The 27,376-nt window shown below is 56.9% G+C and overlaps 4 protein-coding genes and 1 long non-coding RNA gene across 5 annotated transcripts in view; 4 read left to right on the plus strand and 1 right to left on the minus strand.

Moving 5' to 3' along the window:
* The first annotated feature begins 2,243 nt into the window (after positions 1-2,243).
* On the plus strand, positions 2,244-3,594 carry LOC119113374 (uncharacterized). The gene is made up of 3 exons (XR_005095902.1): positions 2,244-2,388; positions 2,808-2,928; positions 3,357-3,594. It is a non-coding gene; the product is annotated as an uncharacterized LOC119113374 (long non-coding RNA).
* Positions 3,595-3,893: 299 nt separating this feature from the next.
* LOC119113602 (crossover junction endonuclease EME1-like) lies at positions 3,894-6,783 on the plus strand. Its single transcript, XM_037237892.1, has 6 exons — positions 3,894-3,907; positions 4,058-4,259; positions 4,629-4,819; positions 5,066-5,287; positions 5,644-5,751; positions 6,768-6,783. The coding sequence occupies exons 1-6, from the start codon at positions 3,894-3,896 to the stop codon at positions 6,781-6,783; spliced, it is 753 nt and encodes a 250-aa protein (XP_037093787.1).
* A 4,703-nt stretch (positions 6,784-11,486) lies between these two features.
* On the plus strand, positions 11,487-17,739 carry LOC119113603 (XK-related protein 6-like). The gene is made up of 7 exons (XM_037237894.1): positions 11,487-11,551; positions 11,927-12,053; positions 13,293-13,411; positions 14,406-14,627; positions 15,888-16,041; positions 17,056-17,121; positions 17,690-17,739. Exons 1-7 carry the CDS (start codon positions 11,519-11,521, stop codon positions 17,737-17,739), a joined length of 771 nt encoding a protein of 256 aa, XP_037093789.1. The 5' UTR covers positions 11,487-11,518.
* Positions 17,740-17,926: 187 nt separating this feature from the next.
* Positions 17,927-19,835, plus strand: LOC119113605 (uncharacterized). Its single transcript, XM_037237895.1, has 3 exons — positions 17,927-17,985; positions 18,403-19,105; positions 19,754-19,835. Exons 2-3 carry the CDS (start codon positions 18,528-18,530, stop codon positions 19,833-19,835), a joined length of 660 nt encoding a protein of 219 aa, XP_037093790.1. The 5' UTR covers positions 17,927-17,985; positions 18,403-18,527.
* Positions 19,836-22,852: 3,017 nt separating this feature from the next.
* LOC119113606 (dehydrogenase/reductase SDR family protein 7-like) overlaps positions 22,853-27,376 on the minus strand; it is a 5,748-nt gene continuing 1,224 nt past the window's right edge. Inside the window, exons 2-7 of the mRNA XM_037237896.1 lie at positions 27,288-27,338; positions 26,508-26,651; positions 25,779-25,915; positions 24,988-25,155; positions 24,232-24,392; positions 22,853-23,402 (exon numbers count right to left, since the gene is read on the minus strand). Coding sequence (XP_037093791.1) covers positions 23,200-23,402; positions 24,232-24,392; positions 24,988-25,155; positions 25,779-25,915; positions 26,508-26,651; positions 27,288-27,338 — 864 coding nt within the window. The 3' untranslated portion in view covers positions 22,853-23,199. The remainder of the gene's footprint in view (positions 23,403-24,231; positions 24,393-24,987; positions 25,156-25,778; positions 25,916-26,507; positions 26,652-27,287; positions 27,339-27,376) is intronic.

Raw genomic sequence — 27,376 nt, forward strand, 5'->3', positions numbered from 1 at the left:
GATGAAATAATGGTACCCAATTGCATGACAATTGCATGACCCAAAATGCATGACATCAGTCACGTTGCAATCATCCAATTAACAAACATGAACGTACCTGACACTGTCAAAACCAGATAGATAATCCCACCAGATACTCATGCTAAAAGTGCACATGAGCTTTCATTGACTAGGTGGTCACAACTCATAAGAATATCCAAAACTTACAGCTGACCTGGACCATTACATTCAAAATAGGTAAGAGATGCAAAGCAAACTGTATACACAACAGTGTAGCCAGAGGGTTGCAAGGACCTTATTCTATAACCCTGTAAATAAGTGAAAGTTTCCTATTAGCTTCTAGTTGTGAGCTGTGATTTGAGGGTGATAGTTATGTTGTTATTGTTCAATATCTTCTCTGTTCAAGCTGCCATAATAATTTAAGCCTTCATCCTTTGTAATCTGACAAAAAACAGCTGGGATCATAAAACAACTTTCTGGAGCTGAGTATGTGGACATATTTGTATACTGATGGGTATGGGGTGCCTGGCCTCTTTACCACCCTTAGATATGAGATGTGATGACCCATGATAGCACCAGGCACTCCCCAAGAAAGGATTGTTTGCTGTGGAACTCGTGGCCAAGACTGTGGGTGTGGGTTGAAAAGTATAAGGCAGGTGAAGAACTGTTGAAAATTTGCAGAGAAGGCCCTGCCTGAATTAAGCACTCATGAATACATTACACTTATTCTACCAGATTTTGTTGGACCCATCAAAACTTCCTAAACTCCCACACCTTCTTAATCATGCTTGTAGCTTCTGGTCTTCTGAATAAGTTTGCTGATGCAATCCTGTGCTAAGCTTGATCAATGCACTGCTTACATAGATAGCATGCATAGTGCACTGCTCTAAAATAAGCCTTAAACAATTACTGCTTTGTCAGGCATGTCTTCTATTATTTAAACCTGTATAGATTGCATACAACAGAGGGAAAAGGTTCATCAAATATCATCACTTTAATTTCCATCACTCTGCAACAGGACTACAAAGACACTTGGAGATAAAATGTGATCTGATAACAGAAGAAGCTGAAGTGAAAATAAAACTTCAGAGCACCAATTTTCCTATTGGAGATATTATGAATTCTAAATAGGTTATCACACATAAACCAACCACTGATTCAAAATGGGTTATCACATATAAACCAACCACTGATTCAATCAGGTCAGTACATGGAGAGACACTATATCATAACAACTTAAAATGTAGCAGTGCTCAATTGCAGCATAGCTGTATCTTAATTACAACAAATTGCATGAGCTAGACATGATCATTATTAGCCAAATGACATGGAAGTAAGTTAACTACAAGCAAGTAAAATTCATTAAAGGCAGACTGACATATGCATGTTATGTTGAACATATCTGGTGTCACAGCAATATTGCAACAGGAGCATTGGTATATCCACACCATGTATTGTAAGACTTGAGAGCTAAGCGCTTGTTCACCAAAAACTTCACCACATGGAGCTGCTGTTTCAAGGAGCTATGATGTTGGTTAGAAAGTTTGAACACAAATATCCTGTCATCCCTAACAGAATTCGTCTGAAAATTCAGCACCAGTTGACCTAACATGAGTTCTATGCACACATCCTCCAGATTTAAGGATTGACGTGCAGATTGGCATCACGGCTTTGACATTACATAATCATTAACATCGACAAAGGGCCCGGGCTACATGCCACATAGCCGTACTATGTTCAACCAAGGATAATGGCGGCATGTATTTACCTTAACTTCAAGCAAACATCTTCCCCTTGTCTTACCGGTGAATGACATTGAATGCTGTCCTTGCATTGTGAAACCTAACCAACTTCTGTCCCAGAGCGACAACTCGCACGGGCGCTGCCATGATGGTTGTGTGACCTGCGGTGTTTCCAAACTCGAAGTAACAGACATAATTTTTGGTATGCAGACGCCGATCAGACAGAAAGCATAATTTAACTATCAAGAAATCAAAGGTAAAATTAAAGATGACTTGAACATTCATGAAATAAAGGACAAAATTACGTCTCAAAAATATGTTTTTGTTATGGATTTCTGAGGGTGTGCTTTAAATACTCATCCGAAACCCTTTGTCCTAAAAATATCAGATATGGTAGAGCCACTTACAACTGTTCACGACGCAACTGTTTCGTACTTGGCCTATAAAAACATCTTTGGCGGGCAAATCGAAGCCGAGCACAGGACGAGGAATGCGGTTCAGTGCGTTGGGTACATTTACAGTACTTGTTAGCGTAAACCAAGAAAAACGAACGCGTTAGGTCGTGTTTGTGACTTGAAGTATAGAAGTTAGCCGTGTAAATGGAATGCAAAGCTCACGCGATGTCAGACTCTGATGACTCAGATGGGTAAGCACTTGATTGACGACGTACCAAAAGCTCAATTTGTCATTAAGATGTTACTGGTGAACACAGTGCTGTTTTAACAAAATGTGTGTGTGCAAAGAAATAAATTTCCTTTGCCCTGGCCTACACATTGAGTAATTGTATTTTAAAGTGATCTTTAGCAAAAATAAATGGGTCAGGAGAGTGCCATACCTACATATAAGTTGTTCTAGAAAAATTACTGTCTGGTGACCCAGATGCCTCAATCCTCACCATGGCACCCTGCATGGCAGCAATGCAAAGCTCCAAGATGTAAAAAATTCATGCATCATTTGGATAATTCTTATGTATTTTCCTTTGGTGCATCAGCAATGTTTAGCACATTACTTCACGCCCAGCTCCATTAAGATTTTAATCCACATAGAGCACATGTTCTTCAACAGGCAGTATGTTCCACTGTATGCTCGATTGCAAGCATCAAAAGGTTCTACTGGTAGCAGTTGTGCAGACCCAATCAGCATAGAATCTTCTTCAGAGGATGAGAGTGAGGCTAGTCACAGACAGGTCAGTATGCTACAGAATCACTGGATGTTTAGGATTTTGATGCAACTTCTTGTTTTGCAATACACATACATTTTTGGCTTTCCTACATTCCCAATCACTGTTTTTGAAGCACACCATAATAGCATTCTGGAGCTCAGTTTTCTTGCATGCTGTTTTATCATGCCTTTATGGAATTCATACTATTGATGCCAAATTTAACCTCACATTCAAACATAATTTTTCTAGCAGGCAATTCGTTTGCATATGGTGATGTTTTAGTCATGCTGCATTTGCTTAACAAATTGTTCAGTATTGTAAGTCAGGTGTTGAATAGTGCATGATATACATCAGGCCAACAAATCGCTTCCTGCTAAAAGTAACTGGATTCACCAGTAATCCTGAGCTGTCTGCGTGAATCATCAGTAAATATCCCGGCACTATCCCCACAGCCATCATCCTTCAGAAGCAAGGAGGCACACCAGAGTGCATTCAGCTCTCACCAGACACCACCTGCGCAGCTGGATGACTCGCCACTACACTCCCACCTCTCCCCGCCACTCCTGCAACATACTCGGCCACACTCCCAACACTCATTGCAACAGCACAAACTTTCTCCACTCCATCCACAGGACTATCCACCACACCACCTGCCACACTCCCAGCACTCTTCAGCATCCTCCCAGCCTGCGCCGACACACCCCCTGCATTCTCCGCCACCGTCGGCACCGCCGCCGCCGGGGCGATCGCGGCCCGCCTCGGCCGCCGCTGGCCGGGACCCCCAGCCCGCTGCTGAGGCCAAGCGTCAGCGCCAGCTACAGCGGCAGGAGGCCAAGCGCCAAAAGGAGCTGGAGAAACGGCTTCGACAGGCGGAGGCGGCCGCGAAGCGCAGCGTTCGGCCCGAACACTGTCAAAAGGTGAACGTGGGGCAGCTGTTCAAGGCGCGCGCCAGATTTGAGGCGTAAGCACGGAGACATTGCACAGGCGGAATGGTTCAGCCCACGTGGCAGCCGGAAAGGATCTTATTGGATTTAAGCAAAGCCAAATTGAAATTGTAGATGATTCCACTATTAACGTCACCAAGGGATGCAATTCGGTTGTATGTCTCCACCACCCTCTGAGCGTCTAAAGACCGTATTCTGACGCATCTCAGGTGTAGCACGCACCTCACCCGAGCGTTTTCTCAGTCGCTGCACGTGCTGGTGGACCCGCACCTGCTCGAGCTGGAGGGTGGCGGCCAGGTGTTAGCCGCCCTGCAGACCACTGATGTTGTGGTCCACGTGACCGCCCGGCCGCAGCCCGGCACAATCACCTGGGAGCGTGACGTCACCAGCTGGCGCGAGGTCGACGGCGAGGTCAGACTGCAGCTGTGGCTTTGATGTCGGCCGAAGAGGGCGGCTTTGGCTTGGGCCATTTGAGTTGGCTTTTTGGCCATGTTGTAATTTGCACGTAACTCACTTAAGTCCTTTCAACTCAATAATTCCTTTTTGCATTCCATATTGTACGCCATAAGCTGAGGATCAAACAGAAATACTCTATCACCACTAACGCTGCGTTATCGGTATGTCTTGATATGATTACGTAGGCTTAGTTTGACTGAGGGTAAAATAAACGAAATCAGTCACGCAAGTACGTTGAACGCACGCGGTAAAGTAAGATCCGCCAAAGTGTTATGTCGAAGCTTGTGCTCAAGACTCGTGACCAGCGTCGCTGCGCTGTTTCAGATAATTTCCAGAACGACTCGCGAACCGGAAGACCAGATCGTTGCCGTGTACGCCGCCGAAGCCATGGCTTCTTTGATCGAAGAGCAGACGGCGGACCCGTCGCGCGGTCTCACGGCCGCCGTGCGAGGTCTGGGTTCGAGCTCGGGCAAGACGGTGACGGCGCTGTGCTGGGGTCTGGACAAACTCCGCAGGCGAGTGCTGATCACCTGACGTGTGGTGACGGTGCTGTGCTGGGGTCTGGACAAACTCCGCAGGCGGGTGCTAATCACCTGACGTGTGTGTTGCTAGGTATAATTGGTTGTGGTATTTTGCAGGGATGGCTTTTGGGATTACAGTCCCAGCTTATCCAGGTTCTTGGGTAGCCTGAGATGTTGCCAACTCCGGCAAATACAATGGATATCTACTCCGAGCCCGTTCCAAAACAGTGTTGTTTTCAGGACAAAGCCAATGGCGGGTAGCTACAAGAAGGGCGAGGCGGTGCGAAATGGTGGAGGGAACCGCAGAAAAGGAGCTCCCAATTTGGACCGGCTGCAAATGGAAGCCGTTCTCGTTGACACCCTGTTGGACACCCCGCACAACTTCAGATTCGTCAATTCACCAACAGACGGCGGAGAGTTTCTGGCTCAAATGTCCAAAGCCATCGCGGAGGCACCATTCAAGTAAGAGACGAATTGACGTCAGCAGGCAAATATGGAGCAATGTGCTGTATTTTAAAAGCTGAATCGTCTTACATTTCAGTTCTTGTGCAAGTGGTTCATACGTCATTCATATCGTTAAATATTCGAGCGTATGTGGTTGTGTGTCGCTAAAACTGTGAATGAAAATAAGAAAAATGAAATTTCACAGTCCCACAACTAAGCTTTTTGTTGTTCGAAAACAGCCCTCGGGATGACTTGTACCAGCCTGGTGTGTTCTTACGCGGCTGGGCCTCGTCCGCGGCGTCGGCCAGCGTCGCTCAGTGAGGGGGGGGGGGGGCGTCCGATGATGACGCGTGCCGCCTGATCTGCGCCGGCAGACGGCGCCGCGCCGAGCCGCAGTTCTCGTGGTTCGCCGAGGCCGACTCGGCGCGCCCGGTGAAGGTGGACCGCGAGCAGCGCGGCCTGCGCCGGCTCTGGGCGGAGCAGCTGCGCCAGCTGCCCGGCGGCTCGCTCGAGGCCGCCCAGGCCGTGGCTGACGTCTACCCCAGCCCGCAGGCGCTGATCAAGGTACAGATGGCCGAGGACGGCCGCCGCTGGCCGGCAGGGCATCAGACGCTCGCGGATGGCTACGTTGCCGTGACCTTACTGCGGCACATGGCTGTGCATTGATGCGCGCTCGAATACTCTGCCACTGATCTGTTGTCGCGTGGTAAAGCAGTCTGAAGGCAATAGTCGCCTCAGTGATGCAGTAGTCCCATCTGGAGTCATGCACTATTTCTTGTTACTTGGCTGCACTTAAGACAGACGCAAGTGTGCAGCACCAGTTCATTAAGGTCAGGCCGACTTCGAGCATTACATACTAGGCACATGGAAGCCCAAGCTTACCCACCGTTTTCTTCAAATCAATCAAATGTCATTGTAAAGCTTGTAAACCGAACTTGCCAGAGGTCTGCAAGCCAGGTAAGGTGTTAGGGAAGCTGCACTTGATGCTTGTCATGCTGCTTCAGGCCTATGCAGCGTGTCTGTCTGAACAAGAGCGCCAGGCCCTGGTGGCTGACCTGCCCATTCGGAGGACGGTCGGCCCCCTCGTCAGCTCCCGTCGTGTCGGCAAGGAAATGAGTCGGAAGCTCTACCTCGTGATGTCATCCACAGATGGCGCCACGGAAATATAATCGGTGGTTCCTGTGACGTCTCCAGTCCCTGATGGCAATAGTCTGTTGAAATGAAGACTGAGCATCGTGACTGACAAATAAATGGTTACATGATATGGTTATCCTGCTACGTCTGACCGCGCCGCGTGTGTTCGCCAGGCGTTTTGACGCTGACGGCCTAAGTAGGCGGACGCGTTAGGGGTGGGGGGGGGGGGGGGGCAACGGACAATTGCCCTGGAGCCTTGCCTCTTTCCCTCCGGTACGGCAGCACCCCTTCTGTGTCTAGTGACAAATAAATGGTTATGTATGGTTATCCTGCTGTGCCTGACCGCGCCATCTGTGTTCGCCAGGCTGACGCCTAAGTAGGCGGACGCGCTTAGGGGTCGGGGGGGGGGGGGGCAACGGACAATTGCATGGAGCCTTGCCTCCTTTTCCCTCCGGTACGGCAGCACCCCTTCTGTGCTAGTGAATTGTCCTGTAAATTAATCGGTCGTTTCCCGTTCCGCGTTCTTAGAAACGTTGGACTGCCCTCTTTAGCGCCTCATTCCGGCGTCGTCCTTAAGAGGGCGTGTCCTAATGCGTTCATGGCTGGCCAAATGTACGGACTGTTTGGTTTTGTCTCCCGGTTTATTTGGGAGCCAACACACCCAGCGTTGATGAAGAAGATTGGACGGCACAGGTTCAACGTCTGCAGCAGCCGCCTGTTCACTCGCGTACCTGATGCACTTGCCGCGTGTCGTTTCGGAAGGGCCCCTGTTTTTTATTACGAGAGATCACCTTTGACATGTTAGGTACCAACCAAACCTGTGTCCACCTCTGGTTCACGGCTGACCCGGGGTCAGGCGAAATTTGCTTGTGTCAAGGTGGGGTTGACTCCGTTGGAAACGTTTTCGAACTACAGCTGAATCAACTTTCACTACAGAGTCGGGGTAGAGACAACTCAATTACAATTTACATCTATGGCCGCGACGACGCGACAATCAACGGTGCGTGTTATTACCCCATAACCGTCTGCTCTCCAAGCTTCATGCTTACGGTGTGAGAGGTAAGTTGCTACGCTGGATCAGGGCTTTTCTTACTCACCAGATGCAGAGAGTGCGGGTCCAGGGCTCGAAGTCGGACCGGACCAACTTCGTCAGCGGCATCCCGCAAGGGTCAGTACTTGGACCAACGCTGTTCATAATTTTCGTGAACGATCTGTCAGAACAAGCGCGAAGCGTGGTCAAGATGTTTGCGGATGACACCAAGGTCTACTGTCGTGTCCCGAGGCCCCTGACCAACTCACCCTTGCAAGCTGACCTCGACGCCCTGGCCAAGTGGTCAAGGAGTGGCTGCTCCCCTTTAGTGCAGCAAAGTGCAAAATAATGCACATCGGGAACTGCAGCCCGAGGCTGACGTACTTCTTGGAGGCGCCGAAATCGCGGTCGAGTCCGCCGAGAAGGACCTCGGGATCTTCGTGGATTACCGGCTCCAGTTCCACGAGCAGACGGCGGAAGCGATCTACAAGGCCAACCAGGATGCTGGCGGTCGTGAGGCTGGTCTTTTGCCAATATCGATGCTCGCACGTTAGCCATTGTTTTTTAAGATCTTAGTACGTCCGTACTAAGATCAACGTATGGCAACGTTGTCTGGGGCCCGTTCGGCAAACTGGACCAAAGCGGCTGGAACGGGTTCAGCGACGAGCTACCCCGCTCGTCTATGAAGTGAGGCGCCAGCCATACCCTGAGGGGCTCAGACTCCTTCAGTTGCCCTCGCTGTACTATCACCGTCGTAGGGGAGACATGGTAACAGTGTACCAGCTATTTCACGGGGGTATGTCGCTGTCGGAAGAGGAGTTCCTGACAAGGCACAACTTAAAGGTGACGAGAGGACACCAGTGGAGGCTCAGAAAACCTCGAGCTATGACTCTCGTCCGTCGTAACTCATTCAGCACTCGGGTTGTCAACGACTGGAACAATCTCCCACACCCAGTCGTGTCGTCGACCTTCGTTGAAGTTTAAGTCTAGGCTTGATACGCACTGGCTGACATCATGTACGACGTCCCACACTGAATCTTCTCATAATTTGAGACTGTTTGGTTACCGGACTGGGAACCTGACGAGACCGGGACCTACAGGCCTAGTGGTCTTTTACAATTCCCGATCACCATAAGGTAAGGTAAGGTAAGGTGTATACCCTGAAGTGCCGGAGTGGTCACCGTAGACTTCTGCAGGGATCCAACTGGTAGCCATTGTTCTACATCAATGCCAATGGACGATTTGAATCAAATCCCTCTGAATACGCCATGCAATTGGCCAAATTTTCTTGAGGCGGTTGGTGTAGTTTCTTGGGCTGCAATCATAGACTATGTATTCCTGGACGGGCCGGGGTCAGGTGAGGGAGTAGAGTATGCTCGCAGTACGAGTCTCTAAAACTCGGAGTAAAATCAGAGCAGGATTCAACTCTGCCTGCCGTGAGTTAGTCAGTGCTTGCTTTACTCAGCTGGAGTTGGACACGAGTCGTGCCAACGGCGTTGCTCCGGCCCCAGGCTGGCGCAGTGAGGGCGTTGAGTCGTCCAACGAAAACCGCTACGCTCCTCTTGGGGTAGCCCTTACAAAGAAGAAGCAGGGAAAACGGCGCATAGCTCAAATATTTCGGCATTGGTGACGCACTTCGTTTGGTTGCAAACTATTCGCGAAGAACCATAGGAATTGTGGTCACCGTTTTTTGCGAGGGCTGCAGTTTTCTGCAAAATTCTGTGCCTTGTGTCCTGGATAAGGTGGACGCCTTTATGATAAGGGTCGTGAGTGCGGTGGTTTTGTGCGTGGATTCTGACAACAAAAGTTACAGTGGCATAGAATAGAGCTTTAGCGCGGTTGCGCGTTTGTGGATTAAGTGGCGATGAAAAGGCACCGGTGTATGAAATTGAAGTGAATTTAATGACATGGAAATTGTGGACAAAAAGAAGCAACGTGAGGAGGAAGACAAAAGACCACAAGTCACCTTTAATAACTGGGATCAAGCATTTCTTATTCTTTCAATAGGGGCATACATTTTCAATAAGATAATTGGTAAGTGTATCTGATGTTTTTTGTTTTAAGAATCCCAAAGATAGCCTAGGCATCTTGATGCCATTTATGCTTGTAGTGTGATATAACATCCAACAAACAACAGCATGTAGGCACATGCATACCAGTCTGTGAAACATCCATGCACCACACTGGATGCCTATGTGACACTGGTGTGGTGAAGCAGTGTGTTGTTGTGCTTTTGTGTGCCAAACTCAAGTCCGACCAAATTGTGCAGGAATTTTGAAAGTCATTTCGCTTTAATTTCTGGGGATTATTTATGTGTGCCCTGAAACATGTAATCTCTACATGCTGACATTGGTTGCTATGGTATGACACAAACCACTCAGATTCACAAGGTACATGAGAGTGAATTTTTACTGTGTGGCTGGTATGCTGAATATCTTGAGAGTGTCATGCATATGCAATGCAATCCGGCATGCAGGTGCAGGTCTTCCCTGTATTTTGTTCTGTTCATGATTTGGGGCAGATACATACCCTGCGGCAACTAGCATTACAGGTTTCAAGATCTAAAATGCCACACTCCTTGCCCTCATCATCATCATCAGGTCAGCTAACAGCTGGTCAAAATATTTGCCTCACTTGGGGCATCCAGGCTGCATCATTATATGGCTCAATGAATTGGCTTCTCCTCACTCCCATTTGGCCATAAAAAAATAGATTGACTGGAAAGTTTATCAGGTAAAGTTGGGAAGAACAACTGGGGTGATGGACTTCAGATATGGTCAGAAACAGTTGCTTGCCATCAGCTTTCTGCCTCTTTCTCAAATGGCTCTGATCTTACGAAAGTGGTAACTTTGTTCCTTATGTGAGACAAAATTGCACATCAAAATAGTGACAAAGGTCACAAATTTTGTTGCAACATTACTACCACAACTCGCCCAACCCCACCCCTAGTAAAAGAACTCCCACCTCTTAAGTTTGATGCCATTGATATTAACTCTAGCCATTGCTCTGAGAAACAATATCTGGCATATGATTCAAATTTTGGTCCTGCCATCCCTGAAAAGTTATGATGAGCATTTGTGTACTAAAGGTGAAAGGCTCATTTTCTTCGTGATTCAGCTCCATAGGTTCATTCTACTTCATTTCCGCTTCGAATTTTCATGCTTTCAGGTACATTCTGTCAGCAAGCACCAACTCTTCAGACTCGTCCACCTGCATATATTTTGGCTTATTTCTTGCAGAAATGTTTCACTGCTGCTTGCTGCGCCTGTCTTTCACCATGACCATTGATGGCTCATTCTGACAATGTCCCGACTGCCCTCCTTGCCAGCTGTGCCGCAGCTGCTCGGTCTGACAATGTCCCAACTGCCCTCCTTGCCAGCTGTGCTGCAGCTGCTCGGTCTCTGACAATGTCTCGACTGCCCTCCTTGCCAGCTGTGCCGCAGCTGCTCGGCGCGGCCGCTGACTGGTGCCCGCTTTCGCCGCAGACGTGGTGCTGATCCACACGTACCTGAGCTCGGGCGACCTGACCTGGGGCCTGCTGACTGTGCTGATCGTGGTGGTGCCCCAGGCGCTGGTGCACGTCATCTCGTACCGCTGGCACGTGCACGACAGGAGGCCACCACCAGCCTGCTGGTCGTGCACACTGCTGCCAGCTGGGCCTCTTCTTAGGTCTGTGTCCCGGATGAGTGGTTCTCCTCATTGTCGTGGTCAGCTGTTGTGAGATCTGAGGCCATTGTGTTGCCTTATTCTGGAGAAAAGTCTGGATGCTCACTGGGCCCAGAAGTCTTTAGTAACCTCCCGCGATGGCTACGAATGCAGCTGATTAGGCTGTAGTTTGCTAATCCTGGGGTTGTAATCTCACAGGGCAGAACTAAATGAATGAAACATTCATTCCCAAAAGTATCTCCATTTTTATTTAGTGTGACTATACTTTCATACTGGGACATGTCCATTATGCTAACCAGCAGTCTCGCCACCTGTTGCGACTGCCTTGCACTGGTGCGTGCTTACGTCGCATGTGATGTATCCTCTAACTAACCTTCACCGTCTTCAGGCTTGTGAGTCAGTTTTCCGATGGTCGGCGTATGCGCCGTACAAAGTCCTACGACGATTCAATGGTGAGGAGGTGTGGACCCCCTGGTGCAGGTGGGCTGCTCGGTAACGGTCCGCTCCCGACCTGACGCTGAGCCGTGGTCAGGACATGTGCAGAGGCTCTCATTACAGGGTGTCATGTATGTAACTCGCTGTATGCGCTGTGCTCATGTACTCAGAGTTTGTGGCATGTAACTTGGCATAAATTTTCACAGTATATATGCATTTGCAACAACCCTTCAAAGTTGAGTATGTGTTTTAAGTATTATTCAAACATTGCATGCACACAGCAGCATTTGCACCATGTAAACTCATTGCCTGCTCTCGTTTATTGTCATGCTTTTCAGTTGTCCCACGCTCGCGTTCGGCATCAGCTGATGTGACGTCATTACGTGCGGCAGGTGTACCTGCAGCAGAGCAGTGACGTCAGCATGCTGCAGCTGTTCCTCAGCTACCTGGAGTCGGCGCCGCAGTTGCTACTGCAGGTCTACGTCACCTCGTCCAGGGACGGCTGGCAGCTGGTGCAGGGTCAGTCGGGGATACCACTCCGTCGTCCATCGTCCAGGGACGAAGGCGGACGGTGCATTGTGGAACAGGGGCCTCACTCAGCCGTGGCCCCTCGTTCAGGGACGAAAGCGGCTGGTGCAGTGTCAAACAGGGGACCCTGCTCAGCCGTCGTCCCTCGTCCAGCTACGGGGCGGCTGGTGCATTATCAAACAGGGACCTCACTCAGTCGTCACCCCTCGTCCAGGGACAGAGGCGGCTGGTGGTCCTGTCAAACATGGACCATGCGTCAACCGTCTCTTCCTCGTCCTGAAAGGATGCGGCTGGTGTCCCTTCAACTTTACCATCCTCAGGGCCGTCGCCCACTCGTCAGGAACGGAGGCGGCTGGTGCACTGTCAAAGAAGACCCTGGTCAACACCGTCGCCCTTTCTAGGGACGGGTATCTCATAGTCAGGCAGTTAGTGATGTGAGCAGTTCGCAAGCCAGGGACAACTGCTCGGTCGCACCTCGTCCAAATTCAGGACGCTGGCTCTGGTTCAGTTGGTCAGGGCCCAGCCTCCTCGTTACTTCATCCGGGATTGGCGGCCTCGGGCTGGGTCAGCGGGGACCTCAGAAGTGTGAGTGGCTAACCGCAAGCAGGAAAATGCATCACACCGTGTGTGTCCTAGTTCCCGCCGGTGCTCTGTTTTCCTGACTGGGGTGCGGCGTGCGGCGCTTTCCTGCGATAGCATCGTCCTCTGTGACAACGACTGGTCCAATCTAGCTGCTGATCTTTCTCGTCCCAGTTAGACACACGCACGTATTGATTGCTTGGATACAGATTTCCGCGCGTTCAAATACAATGGAAGCTGAGACGTATGCTAAAGTAAGGAGGACGTCGACTTTGATTGTTACGACCTTGATTTGCGTCTCGAGCGGGAGCTGCAGGCACCTCTAAATGGCATGCGACAGAATGCCAGACTGTTTATCGATTCCCGTAACTGCCTGGCTATGGCGTGATTTCAGCCAATCCCCGCCGTCTTTTATGCTAAGCCAGTGAAATGTGTACGGAATACACGGTTTGCGCCGGTGACATCTGTGCTGTTATCCTCAACAAGACTCGACACCGTAAACAGGCTCTCCCTGTAACTCACCCGAGCTGCACTGTCAGAGATAGTATGACACAGGCACGCCTGCCAGGCAGCCGCAGACACGCACACGGTACGTGACCCGCGGGTGTGCGTGTCTCCGCGTCCACCAACGGCGCCGGTGCCGCGTTTCAGCTGTCAGCGCGGCGCTCTCGCTCCTCTCGCTGGCCTGGAGCAACGCCTCGTACGCCAAGTGGATGCGCAAGTCCCGGGGCGACAAGCGGCCGCTGGGCTGGACGGCTGCCACCCTGCAGGTAGGGCCGCTCAGCATGAGGCCGCCTGCCACCCTGCAGGTACGTGGGCCGCTCAGCATGAGGCCGCCTGCCACCCTGCAGGTACGTGGGCCGCTCAGTATGAGGCCGTCTGCCACCCTGCAGGTACGTGGGCCGCTCAGTATGGGCGTCTGCCACCCTGCAGGTACGTGGCCGCTCATATGATGCCGTCTGCCACCCTGCAGGTACGTGGGCCGCTCAGTATGGGCCGTCTGCCACCCTGCAGGTACGTGGGCCGCTCAGTATGGGCCGTCTGCCACCCTGCAGGTACGTGGGCCGCTCAGTATGAGGCCGTCCTGCCACCCTGCAGGTACGTGGGCCGCTCATATGAGGCCGTCTGCCACCCTGCAGGTACGTGGGCCGCTCAGTATGAGGCCGTCTGCCACCCTGCAGGTACGTGGGCCGCTCAGTATGAGGCCGCCTGCCACCCTGCAGGTTTGTGGGCCACCAAGCATGATGCCGTCTGCCACCCTGCAGGTATGTGGGCCGCTCAGTATGAGGCCGCCTGCCACCCTGCAGGTGTGGGCCGCTCAGTATGATGCCGTCTGCCACCCTGCAGGGTGGGCCGCTCAGTATGAGGCCGCCTGCCCTGCAGGTACGTGGGCCGCTCAGTATGAGGCCGTCTGCCACCTTGCAGGTACGTGGGCCCTCAGCCGCCCTGGGTGAGCGGCGGTCGCCTTGATTCGGTGCCCCAGTGGCGTGCTGCGTGTCAGACCATATCACGAGCGGGATTTGCTTCTGTGCAGTGATGGACTGATTGGCGCTGTCGACCAAGCGCGTGTTAGAACGCCCGGCCACACTGAACCGTTGTCATCTCTGTTATGTCGTGTTGGGCGTGCCCGTCACAACGGCTCGCCGGCCGTGTTGCCGGCACTCGGTGTGGCGGCCGAGGTGGCTGCTGAGCGCCCGCTCCCGCCTCCCGCCGGCTCAGCGGCGTCGTCTGCCTCACGCCGCCGTCCCGCCGCGCCTCCGGCAGCTGCTCTGGCGCCTGTGTCTCCTGCTGGCGCGCACGTCCGCTCTGCTGGCGTTCTCGCTGCTGTACTCCGGCTGGGTGCTGCTGCTGCTGGCCGTCCGCTGGCTGCTGATGACCGGCTGGGTGCTGGCCCAGCGCACCGACCTCTTCCCCACGCCCGCCGAGGAGCGACTCTTCAACACCGTCGTCGGCGCCATCTACTGCTTCTCCTTCTTCAACGTCAAGGTGGGCGGATGGGTGCTGTGCGGAGAGGTGGTGGGTCTGCGCTCCGTGGGGTGCTGATGGGGTGGGTGGGAATGGCAGGGGATGGGGTGGCATGATCGGACGTCGACATGATGAATGCATGCAGTTGTGTCGATGCGGTCTTGTCGGCTGTCAACTTTTCTAACGTTGATATAACCCGTTTTGCATGCGCGCCGACACCTGGTCACTGCAGAATGTTGCACGTAAAAAACGACCCTCCTCTTTAGGCTAGTGTTTCGGAGAGCCGTGCCTGCGCGGCAGCCACGTCACATGCGCATGCCCCGCCCCGAACGTGGCACCTCGATAGGGGAGTGAGTGCAGCAGCGATGCTCGCCGCTGGCTGCCTCGATGGCCGGTGTCCGGCGGTCGTGTCTGCGGTCTGGTGATTGGCCTGCGTCTTCTCATCATGTGAGCCACCCTAAGCATGGGCAGACTGCGGCCTCGCGCCCCGTGGCACCGGCTAACGCTTGGCACGTGCTTCCTGCTCACCAGAACGAGCCGCATGCCACTCCGTTTCCCAGCGGGTGAGCCGAAGCCAGGGTTGGCGGTGGACGGCCGGTGGCCCGGAGTCGAGTCTGCCGGTGGCGTCGCTCGGATTGGGTCCGGCACGACGCTCCCACACTGCGGACCGCTGGCGAACAGACCAGGGGCCGGTAGCCATGCTCGGTAACCATGGAAGACGCTTCACACGCCGTGGACGTGGTGACTGATCTAGCCGCGTCTTGATTTGGTCGTGTTTTGTCTCGATGTTGCGGTTTGTTTTGCCGAAATTAGTAACAGTGAATTTGGAGACCAAAAAGCTTGAGAACTTTGTAGTCCTTAGGTCGCTTAGCATGACATACACAAGTGAATGTACAGCTAATTTAAGTTCGTCCTACGTAGTATCAGATGATTATTTTTGGGCGATCTCCGGGGAGCAGGCCCCTTTCTCATTCACTGTCGGTGGCTCATAGTGGACGGCGCGTATGTGAGTGCTGCGTTGATGTGCTCCAAGCTGATCTGTTTCCGCTGTGTTTCATGCGCACTCCCCGTGGATGATGCACTCCCTTGCGGTGGATCTGTACCTGCATCAGCCGTGTGCCCGCTGCTGATGACGTCAGTCAGCTGCGTGACGAGCCGCGCTAGGCGTCCTCACCACACGGCGGCGCGGCAGTGCGTTCCGTCGCAGCACGCCCGTCGAGCCGACACCCGCTCCGAGTGCGCTCTGCCGGAGCGTCTGATGGTTCCGCCGCCCGCCGCCAGGAGACGCCGGCCCGCTGGCGCATGCTTGCCTTCTACGCGCTGACGTTCGCCGAGAACGGCGTCCTGGCGATGCTCTTCTTCTTCTACTGGCCGCGCCCCGGCGACTGGCTGTACTTGGCGCTGCTGGTGAACATCCCCGCCGGCACCGTCCTGGGTACGTCCGTGGCCGGCTGCGTGTGGCTGCAGTCCGTGCGAGGTTGCTGTGCAGGTTCGGTCTGTGTTGTCCCAGCCCTCACGCCACGGTCGCTGCTGCCCGGGCGGCCAGCCGGTCGCCGTGGTGGATGCGGTGCGTGCCCACTGTTAACTGGCGCGGTGTGACTGATGGCACCGCCTTGCCCTGACTGGCGCGGCCCGTGGCGCTGGACAGAGACGGCCGTCCTTTCACAAGCCGACGAGGCCGCGGCGCGCTCACCAGCGGCTCGCCGTCGGGCGCGGGAGCGGACCTCGTGGCCAGTTATGGGGCGCGGGAGCGAGCCTCGTGGCCAGCTATGGGGCACGGGAGCGGACCGTGCGGCCAGCTATGGGGCGCGGGAGCGGGCCTCGTGGCCAGCTATGGGGCGCGGGAGCGGACCGTGCGGCCAGCTATGGGGCGCGGGAGCGGGCCTCGTGGCCAGCTATGGGGCGCGGGAGCGGGCCTCGCGGTCAGTTGTGGGGCGCGGGAGCGGGTCGCACGGCCAGTTATGGAGCGCGGGAGCGAGCCTCGCGGCCGTCAAAATGACCACGGCTGTGCAGTCATGCCATGTAATCATGAGCAGCCTGTGTAGAGAGGCCGCCCCGCACATCAGCCAGCGGGGAAGGGGCGTGTCCGGTTGGCGATGTCTGATGAAGGGCCATGCCTGGTGCTGGTCCCCGACTTGCAGCCACCACGTCGGCTCCGTTGTCTGGTGGCGGCTCTTCTGTTCTTCTGCCTCTGATGTCCGTATTAGTATCCCGATGCCTGATGTCCGCCAGTGGCCATGTGGGTGGCCCTACAGCCATCGACATGGCCTCCGCACTCCACCGCAAGCTGTGTGGTAGAGTGCTGAGAACCGGAGCGCGACACATTCGAGTCTGTCACGGCCCAGCCCGGCGTCAGTCGCGTCGGCGCTAAATGGGCGGGCAGGATCGTTTACCAGTGTAGCTACCAAACGCAGGAGTCAATGCCGTCACGCGGCGTCGTTCGCCGCAGGCTCCGCCGTCATGCTGCTCTACTACCGGCTGTTTCACCCGAACGCGGGCGGCTGCGGCGGCGGAGGCCGGCCGGACCCGGAGGCGGCGCCGGGCGGGACCCGACGCACCGCAGCCGCCGCCCGGCGACGGAGGCACGCTCCGCTCGCTCAAGTGCCGGCCAGCCCCGCGCATCTCGCTCACCAGGTACGGCAGCCAGCCGGGGGCCCAGCATCGGCCGCCGAACTGTTGGCCCGGCCGTCCATGCCTGGCCGCGGAACTGCTGGCCTGGCCTCTGACCTGCTGGCCCGGCCACTGAACTACTGTGCGCAGCTGCTGTGTGACTTTTCTAGCACATTGATCCCTCCCCTTTCACTGAAGAGTGGACCGAAGGCGGTTTTTTCGTTATGCGGTCATCACATTTCATTGAATCATTCAGTGAACCGTAGCGTGGAAGGCAGAACGAATGCGTGCGGCAGAACAGTGTAGGTCACGTTACGCGCAGTCCCAGGTGAATTGGGGACTGACGGATACGTCTTCGGGCGGTGATGAACAGTAAATCTGTTCAGGTAACTGAGCGGTGCTTGCCTGTGGTTATCGGCCCGGCGCTAGGTCGCACTCCGGGTATGGCCTGACTCTGTCCCATCTCCCGGCAGCCTCCGCTCGGCCGGCGGCGTCTCTCTGGCGTCACAACCCGACCCTGTGACGTCATCGCCGGCTGCTGTGACATCACTCCCGCAGCCGGAGGCGGCAGCGGTCCCGCGTGACAAGCCCTTCCACTCGGCCTCCGAGCTGCTGAACGCTGCCGCCGCCGCTGCCGCCGCCGGTCACGTGACCCGCTCGGCCGCCAGCCTCCCAGCCGGGCGCGGTCACGGGGCCGCCGCTGAGCGCCGCCACCAATCGGCGGCGGCCATTTTGCAGACGGTCGCCCACGAGCCAGAGGCGAGCGCAGGTACGCCGCGCATGGGGAGAGGCTTGGGAGGACATTGCTGGAGGGGAAGATGCGGACTACGCAGCGTTGGGTTTTTCGTTTATTGACCATGAACTCGTTGATTTCATTGCATTTGTATTCCTGGATCCGCGTACAGGAACATGATCATTGGGGCCTTCATGTAATTCCATGCCACCTCTCAATAATCTGGCAGTTGGGTCGCTGTCCAGACCCTTACACTCTTAAAGCATGATTTGTTCTACTCCGTGATGAGCGCATTGCACCTCTGGTGGGGTCACGTGACCCGTGATGGAGCAGCCCCTGGGTAGGTCTTGTTGACCTGACAGCTGAGCTAGTGAGTCGGTGCGGCTGTCGATGACAAGTGAGCTGACACGGCCCATGCCGGCCCCGGGTGACCGCGCGTGTCCCGCGCCGCAGCGTCGGAGCCGCGAGCCTCCGACATCCCGCAGCTGGACGCCGTGTCGGAAGGTGACGTGACGCTGTCGCCGGGCCGGCCGGCGCCGGCCGTCGACGGCGACTCCACCTGCGCCAACCACAGCCGCATGACGTCGGCCACCTCGGCGCCGCCGCCCGACTACGAGAACGTCATCGCCGTCAACGTGCACCGGGCAGACCTGGGCGTGCGTGCCTGGCGCGCCTACTCGGACGTGGGCGACAGCGCGCACAACTACAGCGTCGTCACCGAGCGCGCCGGCCGCCTGGACGACTCGGCGACGGAGCCGGCCGACCAGGAGGGCCCGGCCGGCGGCCGTCACACGTACGAGAACACCGACAACGTGGCGCTGATGATCGCGCACCTGGAGGACGCGCCGCCGGCGCCGCCCGTGCCCGAGGCGAGCCCCCAGGCGGCTGGGCCGACGCGCGACTCCAGCCTGCTCGTGGCCACGATCGACGCCGTCGAGCGCTCGGGCGTGTCGGCGCTGTTCAGTTCGCCGCCGCGTCGCCAGGCGTCGCGGCGGTCGCGCTCGACGGATGATCTGAGCGGCGAGGGCGGCGGCCGGCGGCGGCTCAACACCAGCCTGGACCCAGCCGTGCTGGTGGCGCCACCCGACGGCGGCGCCGCAGACTACGAGTCCCCGCGCTCGCCGCCAGTGGCCATTTACGCGCGGCCGGGTGGCAGGCGTGCTGTCGCCGGCAGCAGGGGCGCGTCGCGGCGACCCCTTGCGCAGACGCAGGCGCGCCGCGAGGCGACAAACGGGGCGCCTCTTGATCCCGCTGAGTGGCGCGAGACACAGCTGGTCCGGTCCGGACCTCAGCGAGACGTAGACTTGCACCACGTCAAACAAGACCACCGACGGGTCGATTCCGAGCCGCGGCGAGTCAACCCTGAAGCCCAGAGGCAGCCGGGCCCGCAGCGCAGCCCTCTGGCGGCCGTGTCGCCGCCGGCCGCCGCCAGCCCGCGGCGCAAGTTCTCGGTGCTGCGCAGTCGGTTCGAGCCGCCGCACCGGCGCTACGCGGTGACGCCGGCGGCCGTCAGCCGGCGGCCCAGCCTGCAGGCGGCGGCCCGCGCCCTCTGGAGCCGCCGCCGCTGGCCGGCCGGCAAGGAGAACGCGCCGCCGCCGCCGCCACCGCCGCCAGCCGCGCAGTCGCCCTGTGATCTGTGAGCGCAGCGCAGAGCTCGTGCGTGGCTGAGGGTGCGCCCCTCTGTGACGACGGAGTCTCGACGCAGAGCTCGTGCGTGACTGCGGAGGTGCGCCTCCGTGTGACACCGCGGTGTCGGCGCGGAGCTCGTGCGTGACTGTGAGTGTGCGCCTCCGTGTGACGCCAGGGTCTCGGCGCAGAGCTCGTACGTGAATCTGAGGGAGTGCTTCCGTATGATGCCGGGGTCTCGGCTCGGAGCTCGTGCGTGACCGTGACGCCGGAGTCTGTGTAGAGAGCAGTTCGTAAACTAGATGGCGGTGCGTCTGGACTTGGCTTGCGGTTGAGCCGTGGATTGCGCGTGCCGTTGGTTTGGCGGTTTGCAACGCGTCTGCCGTGAACAAGACTTCCCGCGGGCTGGACGGCGGCGGACGCAGCAGGACTGGCCGACCCGGCTGGAGCTGCCGCGCCGTGCCGCACCCCTCGCGCTCGGGTGCCGTCTGCCAGCCCGGGCTGTGACGTCCGCGGTGCGCGGCGCCTCCCAGCGCACCAGCCGGCGTTCGGCCGCGCTCGGCGGCTCGTCAGCCTGCTGGGGGTGCCGCCAGCTGTCCCCTCAGTGTTCTCCGGTGTTGCTCGGCCCGGAGCCGTCCCTCGGTCGTGCGTGCAGCGTGGGACGTCTTGTAGTCTGCCAGAAAGAGGGTGTGACGACGCGGAAATGCCGGTGTGATTGTCGAATTAGTCAGGGTCTGAACTGTTACGTAGTCATACGTCTAAGTCGAGTTACGTCCCCCGCGGCTCGGGGAAATGTAGATTTGGTGTCATTGACAGGTCAAACTGCTTGCTATGACAGTCGGGCTGACTTGGCTTCTTGTGCTGCACTTGCCGCCTTGACCGTAGGTGAACGCACCTTGAGTTACGAAAGCGGCTCGCTCCGCGGCCTCTTAAAGCTACGGCAAGCCTTATTTCAACAGTCGTTACAAATGTATGGCTGGACCGTCGGTCCATGCTCCTCCTCCAGTCATTTTGTATTTGTGTTTCGTCTTCGGCTGCTCCATCTTATGTTGCTCGTACAAATGTGCCACTTGTGACCGTTCCGAACCCTCTCGTGTTTGTTCTGCGTTGTTCTCATCTGTGTGCGGTTATGTTCCGCGTCTGCCACGTGTCATGTTAGCATTTCTCCGCTTTGTCGGGTAGCGATCCGAGTTTGCCCCGCGCCGGTCGCGGTCGTGCACGTTGTAGCGCGACCCGTAGTCGGACGCCGTGCCGTCGGGGTTCCGCCTATGTCGTCGGCGGCAGTGGACGAGCGACCGGATGTGCGAAGTGTGTCCTATGGCACGTGTACAGCAGGCGTCTCGCTTCCTTCCACTGCTCTTGACATTCCGAGCTTGTGACTTGTGCCATTGGGTACGACGCGAGGCGCCAGCAGAGTAAGCTGCCCGGCAAACAGGTTGTGTGTGTAGTAACGTACAGGGTTGTGTTTAGTCTCATCAGAAGCTTGCTTTACGTTTTCAGGTGACAGTATGTTTGCAGTGTGTTTCGGCGTGTTTTCTTCTCGCATGCATCGCATGTCCTTGCAACTTCCTGCGTTTCAGGCGTGCCGTGTAGGATGCTGATTCAAGTCTGGCCAACGTCCGTAGGATGCCACTCACGAAATGCACCGCTACTCGTCTGTAAGGGAGGCCCATGGCGCGAGGTCTCGTTTTTCAGCTCCGACACCTTAGCCCGCACCACGCTTCGAATGTGAAACACGTCGCATGGTGAACGCGCGGAGGCTAGCCGAAGGAAGCGAGATAAACATTTATTCAAGAAAATATGCATTTCCATGTGAGGTACGGAGGCAAAACAACATAACAGCTGCGCGGCAGATACCTGCGCCATCGCTACGGCCCAACCAACTGAAGAAAAAAAATAGTAGCTCATACAACGCAATGCGTAACCACCTAAGGTGAGCACATGGGTGCCGGACGGACATCAGAGCATCAACTCCCTAGCTGGAACGCAGTGCCGTACAGGGCCCAGCCGGCTGATGAGAATTAGCGGGGAGAGGGGAGCCAGTGACGACCTTGAATAAATAAGCAAACGAACAACATAAATCAAGTCTGGTGGAGCAGCAGCAGCAGTGAACGTTGCAAACTGGCGAGAGTGAGGTCCTCGTACACATGAGCACGAGGAAGGCTCACTAGAGACTATCCCACGCGCGAGCCCCTGGCAATTACACTCCCAGCGAATATTAACAGCACGCGACTGTACTCATGGGACCGCTAATGTGGGGACGGGCCTGCTGAAGTCCGGCATTCGGTGCTCATTGTGGACTATGCGCGGCGGTTACTTGGTTGCAATTTACCAGGCAACCCAAGGACGTTCATCGCCTGAGTGGGCAACGAATCCGGTACTCGAACTGAGTTCCACCTTATCCATTTGAGCTGTGGGTCCGAAGCGTCACATTGCCCACAGTCCATAGCACATCACCCTACGTACGCATGACTAGAATATGGAACCAGTATGCATCCCACTTTGCATCCCCAAGGTTTGCCGACTTCAGAAATCCAGCATTAAGCTGGACCTGGGCCCATCAGCAGCCGGACCTGATGTAAATCCTGCTGACCGCCCTGACCCGAGGTAAACGCCTGCTGACCGCCCTGACCCGGGGTAAACGCCTCCTGACCGCCCTGACCCGAGGTAAACGCCTCCTGACCGCCCTGACCCGGGGTAAAACGCCTCCTGACCGCCCTGACCCGGGGTAAACGCCTGCTGACCGCCCTGACCCGGGTAAACGCCTCCTGACCGCCCTGACCCGGGGTAAACGCCTCCTGACCGGCCTGACCCGGGGTAAACGCCTGCCGACCGCCCTGACCCGGGGTAAACGCCTCCTGACCGCCCTGACCCGGGGTAAACGCCTGCCGACCGCCCTGACCCGGGGAAACCGCCTCCTGACCGCCCTGACCCGGGGCAACCGCCTCCTGACCGCCCTGACCCGGGGTAAACGCCTCCTGACCGGCCTGACCCGGGGTAAACGCCTCCTGACCGCCCTGACCCGGGGTAAACGCCTCCTGACCACCCCGACCCAGGGTAAACGCCTCCTGACCGCCCTGACCCGAGGTAAACGCCTCCTGACCGCCCTGACCCGGGGTAAACGCCTGCCGACCGCCCTGACCCGGGGTAAACGCCTCCTGACCGCCTGACCCGGGGTAAACGCCTGCCGACCGCCCTGACCCGGGGAAACCGCCTCCTGACCGCCCTGACCCGGGGAAACCGCCTCCTGACCGCCCTGACCCGGGGTAAACGCCTCCTGACCGGCCTGACCCGGGGTAAACGCCTCCTGACCGCCCTGACCCGGGGTAAACGCCTCCTGACCACCCCGACCCAGGGTAAACGCCTCCTGACCGCCCTGACCCGGGGTAAACGCCTCCTGACCGCCCTGACCCGGGGTAAACGCCTGCTGACCGCCCTGACCCGGGGTAACCGCCTCCTGACCGCCCTGACCCGGGGTAAACGCCTGCTGACCGCCCTGACCCGGGGTAACCGCCTCCTGACCGCCCTGAAGTGGGTAAACGCTTGCTGACTGTTCTGACCCGCGGTAGCCGCCTGCTGGACTGAGCGACACAGGCCAGGTGAGCCCGGTCCGTCTGTCAGTCATCAGCTGGGTCTGCCGGTGCCGGCCCGGGCTCGCAGCCGCATTAGCAGGAAGAAGACGGACGGCAGCAGAGCGCGCAGCAGCACGGCCAGCCGGTCGCGCAGCGGCGCCAGCAGCGTCTCATGCCGGCGCGCCACCAGCGCTGCCACCAGGCGGCGCGCGGCCGCGTCCGGCTCCAGGCCGGCTGCCGTCGTGGCGTCCAGCTCTGCGTGGGCGGCCACGTGTCCAGTCAGCGCCACGGGATCTCTTTCAAGGAGTGCACCGAACACTGGCGCGCGCAGAGCTGATCAGCCATTTCAGTCATACTGAAGCAAGCATCGCATATAATGACACAAGCTGGCTTTGCTCTAGACAGGACAATTCTCCGTTTAGTAAATATGCTCCCCAATGCCTCGTGGTCTGATAATGTCATCGTAATTTGCATAACACTGAATGAGAGAATGAGAGCCAATTGACAGCCGTTACGTCTGGAAATCGCGCCCACGAACGCCAGATATGAAAGCCTTGACCACCATATTTTGTTTAGCCTTGGTCGCCGCATGGTTAATGGAATGACAGGATTTGGATGACGTTATTGTGACGTCATGAGCGCCAGGGTGGCTTTAAAATACCCTCCCTTTCCTTTCCTTATATACCTTTATATACCTTACTTTACCTTTATATATACCTCAGTACCTTTCCCCAATTTCGCGGGCGTGTAGCTCAGAGACTAGAATGCCTTGGGTCTTAAGAAAGGCAGGATTGTGAATAGCACCGAAAGGCCTTCAAAATGACTCTCAGTTCAAAACCCCACACAAATTTGGAACACTCCCTTTAAACCTGCCTCAAAAATACCTCAAAGACAGGCTTCCCATCAAATTAAGTCCACTTTCCTGCCAAAGTTGGAATCATCTAGCCCACCGCCACACACCTGGATCCGAGACTACATCTCTACTCCCGCCCCTCCCAATGCCAAGAGAACCGCGTATCATCCAGCAGCGGGTGGCCGGCGGACGGCCCCGGCCGTGCCCGGTGTGCCCAGCCCGCTGACTCACTGCCGTGGGCAGCGCCGCTGCCGGTCAGCGCGTTGAGTGACAGGCTGGTGCGGATGTAACCAGGCGACACCACCGTCACGTGCACGTTGTGGTCGGCCACCTCGGCGCGCAGACAGTCGCAGAACGCCTGCAGCGCGTGCTTGGAGGCGGCGTACGCCGACCTGGCGGAGGGACACGCGGTCACTGGCGGGGCGCGGAGACGGAGATGGCGGAGATGACATCAGGGACGGAGGCGGCGTAAGGGACGGAGGCAGCGTCAGGGACGGACCGGAGCGGACGCCGGGCGGAGGATGGGGAGATCAGGTACCAGACACTCAGCACCCTGCCGCCACCAGGCTGGGGCAGGCTCCCAGCTGCTGTACATTGTTAAAGAGAGGACAGCAGCAGCGGACAGCGGCTTCGTCAATTTCAGGGGTTGACAGGGTCTACAGACAAAAATGTCATGTGAGTACAGACCTGCAGATGGTGCATTGAACGTTGCGGGTAAAATAAAATGCTGGTGCGTAGGTAACGCATGTTGTGGCCTAGATAATAAACAACCAAACATCTTACCACAGTGGACACTACCTGCACTTTGTTCCGGCCGAATGCAAACCATCCAATACCTCAAAATGTTCACAAGCACATGTATCCCTCGCCAAACGCATCAAAGCAAGGCTGTCTCTGACGCCTTAGAAAATGCAGCATTAACCCACCGGCTGGCGGCCGCCGCACCTGTAGGGCATGGCGATCCCCTGTAGGGGCCTCATTCTGTACCTGTAGGGCAGCGCGAGGCGTCCCTGGACCGAACTGACGCACACGATCTGACCGCTGCGCTGCTCCACCATAGAGGGCAGCACTGTCTTGATGGCGGCCAGCTGGCCGAGGTAGTTGACCTGCATCAGGCGAGCGTCCACCTCAAGTTCGGTGTGCAGTGCCTCTCCCCTGTCGCGTGACGTAAAGGACGGTCAGCCAATCACCAGCGCAGTGCACGTGATACGGCGTGACGTCAGAGACAGACAGCCAATCACCAGCGTCTGACAAATGCTACGGCGTGACGTCAGAGACGGACGGCCAATCAGCAGCGCTTCGCACGGGCTGCGCCTGATGTGCGAGACCAATACCAGTCTGGTAAAATGAAGAAGACCATCCTGCGATGTGACCCCAATGACAGCACCACAGGTCTCGATGCACCATAAGCCCGATGAGATTCGTAGGTCTGCAAAAGCTAAGACTCCCGCCGAGAAGTTACGGTAATGTACCGCCACGTCGGAGGCAACCACTGTCTAGACATGTTCCAGCTAAGGAACGCGGCTACTCGGAGAAACACAGCGATGCTGATCAAATTACGGCCTGGTGATTAGCGCAAGCCTCTTGACGAAACCCGACCGGAAATCGCCACATCAGCTGCTCACATGAAGTTTTTATAAAGGAATACAAAATATACACGATAAGTGTAACCAATGCATTTCCATAACGAATAAGAGCATTACCGTAGCATCCGTCTGTATCGCCGCACGTCAGTCTGCCCGTTGTCACCGCCAAACAGCGTACGGTGCGTCGCTCACCTATAGCTGACGCCGGCGTTGTTGATGAGCACATCCACACGGCCAAACACGCGCAGAGCCTTGCCGACGGCCGCCCTCACGCCGTCCGAGTCGGACAAGTCCAGCGGCAGCACCACCGGCGGGTACACCAGCTCCCGCTGAGGCAGGTCCGAGAACAGGCGTCCAGATCGTGATCCAGGCCTGCTCTGCTTACGTCACTGATGGCGTGTGTTATGACGATATACACATGCGATACCTGCTGACCTGCTAAAACCAAACCATCATACGCGTATGACGTCATAAGACACCTGCTGTCAAGGGAACGGACGCCAGCATGTGGGGGTGCGTACCTTACGAAATTGGTACAGAAAACGTTACCTAAAAGACCAGATGTTGGCGGCGTCTCCCAGTAGCAGCACAGAACGCTTCATTTGGGTATCATCATTATCACTGGTTTCGCAAAAGCTCGAAACATCCTCTCGCAGCACGAGTGCAATAAGAGCTTCAACAGCATGCAAGTGGTACTTCTTTGCCACAGCGCACTTACAAAGCACTTACCTTCTCGCAGCACTTTCTTTACCAAAGCACTTACCGCACAAAGCACTTCCCTTCCCCCCTCCCCCGTCCCTGTCATCACAGCGCCGCGTGTCACGCGCGCGTGAGTGCGGCGAGCAGCTCCCCTTCCCCGCCCGTCATCCCAGCGCTGCGCGTCACTCTCGCATGAGTGTGGCGAGCGGCACGGTCGCTGACCTGGTGGGCGAGCATGACGTCTTGGCGCACCCTGTCCAGCTGGTCGACGCTCCTGGCCATGATGATGAGCCGGCAGCCGGCGGCGTACAGTCGGTGCGCCAGCGCCTCGCCCAGTCCTGAGCTGGCGCCAGTCAGCACCACCACCTGCCGCGCCGGGGGCCGCACGCTCGTCACGTGCGCCCGTCAGCACCACCACCTACCGCGCCGGGGGCCGCACGCTCGTCACGTTCGCAGCACCACCACCTGCCGCGCCGGGGGCCGCACCCTCGTCACGTTCGCAGCACCACCACCTACCGCGCCGGGGGCCGCACGCTCGTCACGTTCGCAGGCACCACCACCTACCGCGCCGGGGGCCCGACACGCTACCGGGGGCCTCACGCCTCGTCACGTTCGCAGCACCACCACCTACCGCGCCGGGGGCCGCACGCTCGTCACGTTCGCAGCACCACCACCTACCGCGCCGGGGGCCGCACCCTCGTCACGTTCGCAGCACCACCACCTACCGCGCCGGGGCCGCACGCTCGTCACGTTGCGAAGCACCACCACCTGCCGCGCCGGGGGCCCGCACGCTCGTCACGTTCGCAGCACCACCACCGCCGGCGCCGGGGGCCCGACGCTCGTCACGTCGCCAGCACCACCACCTACCGCGCCGGGGGCCGCCCCGCTCGTAACGTCGCAGCACACCACCTCAGCGCCGGGTGGACGCCGCTCGTCACGTTCGCAGCACCACCACATACCGCGCCGGGGGAACCGCACGCTCGTCACGTAGCAGCACCCCACCTGCCCGCGCCGGGGCACGCCCACGCTCGTCACGTTCGCCAGCACCACCACCTACCGCGCCGGGGGCCCGCACACGTCACGTTCGCAGC

Source organism: Pollicipes pollicipes, unplaced genomic scaffold, assembly GCF_011947565.3.
Source record: "Pollicipes pollicipes isolate AB1234 unplaced genomic scaffold, Ppol_2.1 Scaffold_7262;HRSCAF=8765_pilon_pilon_pilon, whole genome shotgun sequence".
In the NCBI taxonomy this organism is placed as follows: Eukaryota; Metazoa; Arthropoda; class Thecostraca; order Pollicipedomorpha; family Pollicipedidae; genus Pollicipes; species Pollicipes pollicipes.

Bases quoted from the DNA above. Each gene is read 5' to 3' on its own strand.
- LOC119113602 (XM_037237892.1), top strand. The intron at 4,260-4,628 runs GTCAGACTGCAG...GCGCTGTTTCAG, and splicing joins GGCGCGAGGTCGACGGCGAG to ATAATTTCCAGAACGACTCG. The intron at 4,820-5,065 runs GCGAGTGCTGAT...TGTTGTTTTCAG, and splicing joins GGTCTGGACAAACTCCGCAG to GACAAAGCCAATGGCGGGTA.
- LOC119113603 (XM_037237894.1), top strand. From the start codon at position 11,519: ATGCGCCGTACAAAGTCCTACGACGATTCAATG. The intron at 14,628-15,887 runs GTGGGCGGATGG...GCCCGCCGCCAG, and splicing joins TCTCCTTCTTCAACGTCAAG to GAGACGCCGGCCCGCTGGCG. The intron at 16,042-17,055 runs GTACGTCCGTGG...CGTTCGCCGCAG, and splicing joins CCCCGCCGGCACCGTCCTGG to GCTCCGCCGTCATGCTGCTC.
- LOC119113605 (XM_037237895.1), top strand. From the start codon at position 18,528: ATGACGTCGGCCACCTCGGCGCCGCCGCCCGACTACGAGAACGTCATC. The intron at 19,106-19,753 runs GCGTGCTGTCGC...GTGTGACGCCAG, and splicing joins TACGCGCGGCCGGGTGGCAG to GGTCTCGGCGCAGAGCTCGT.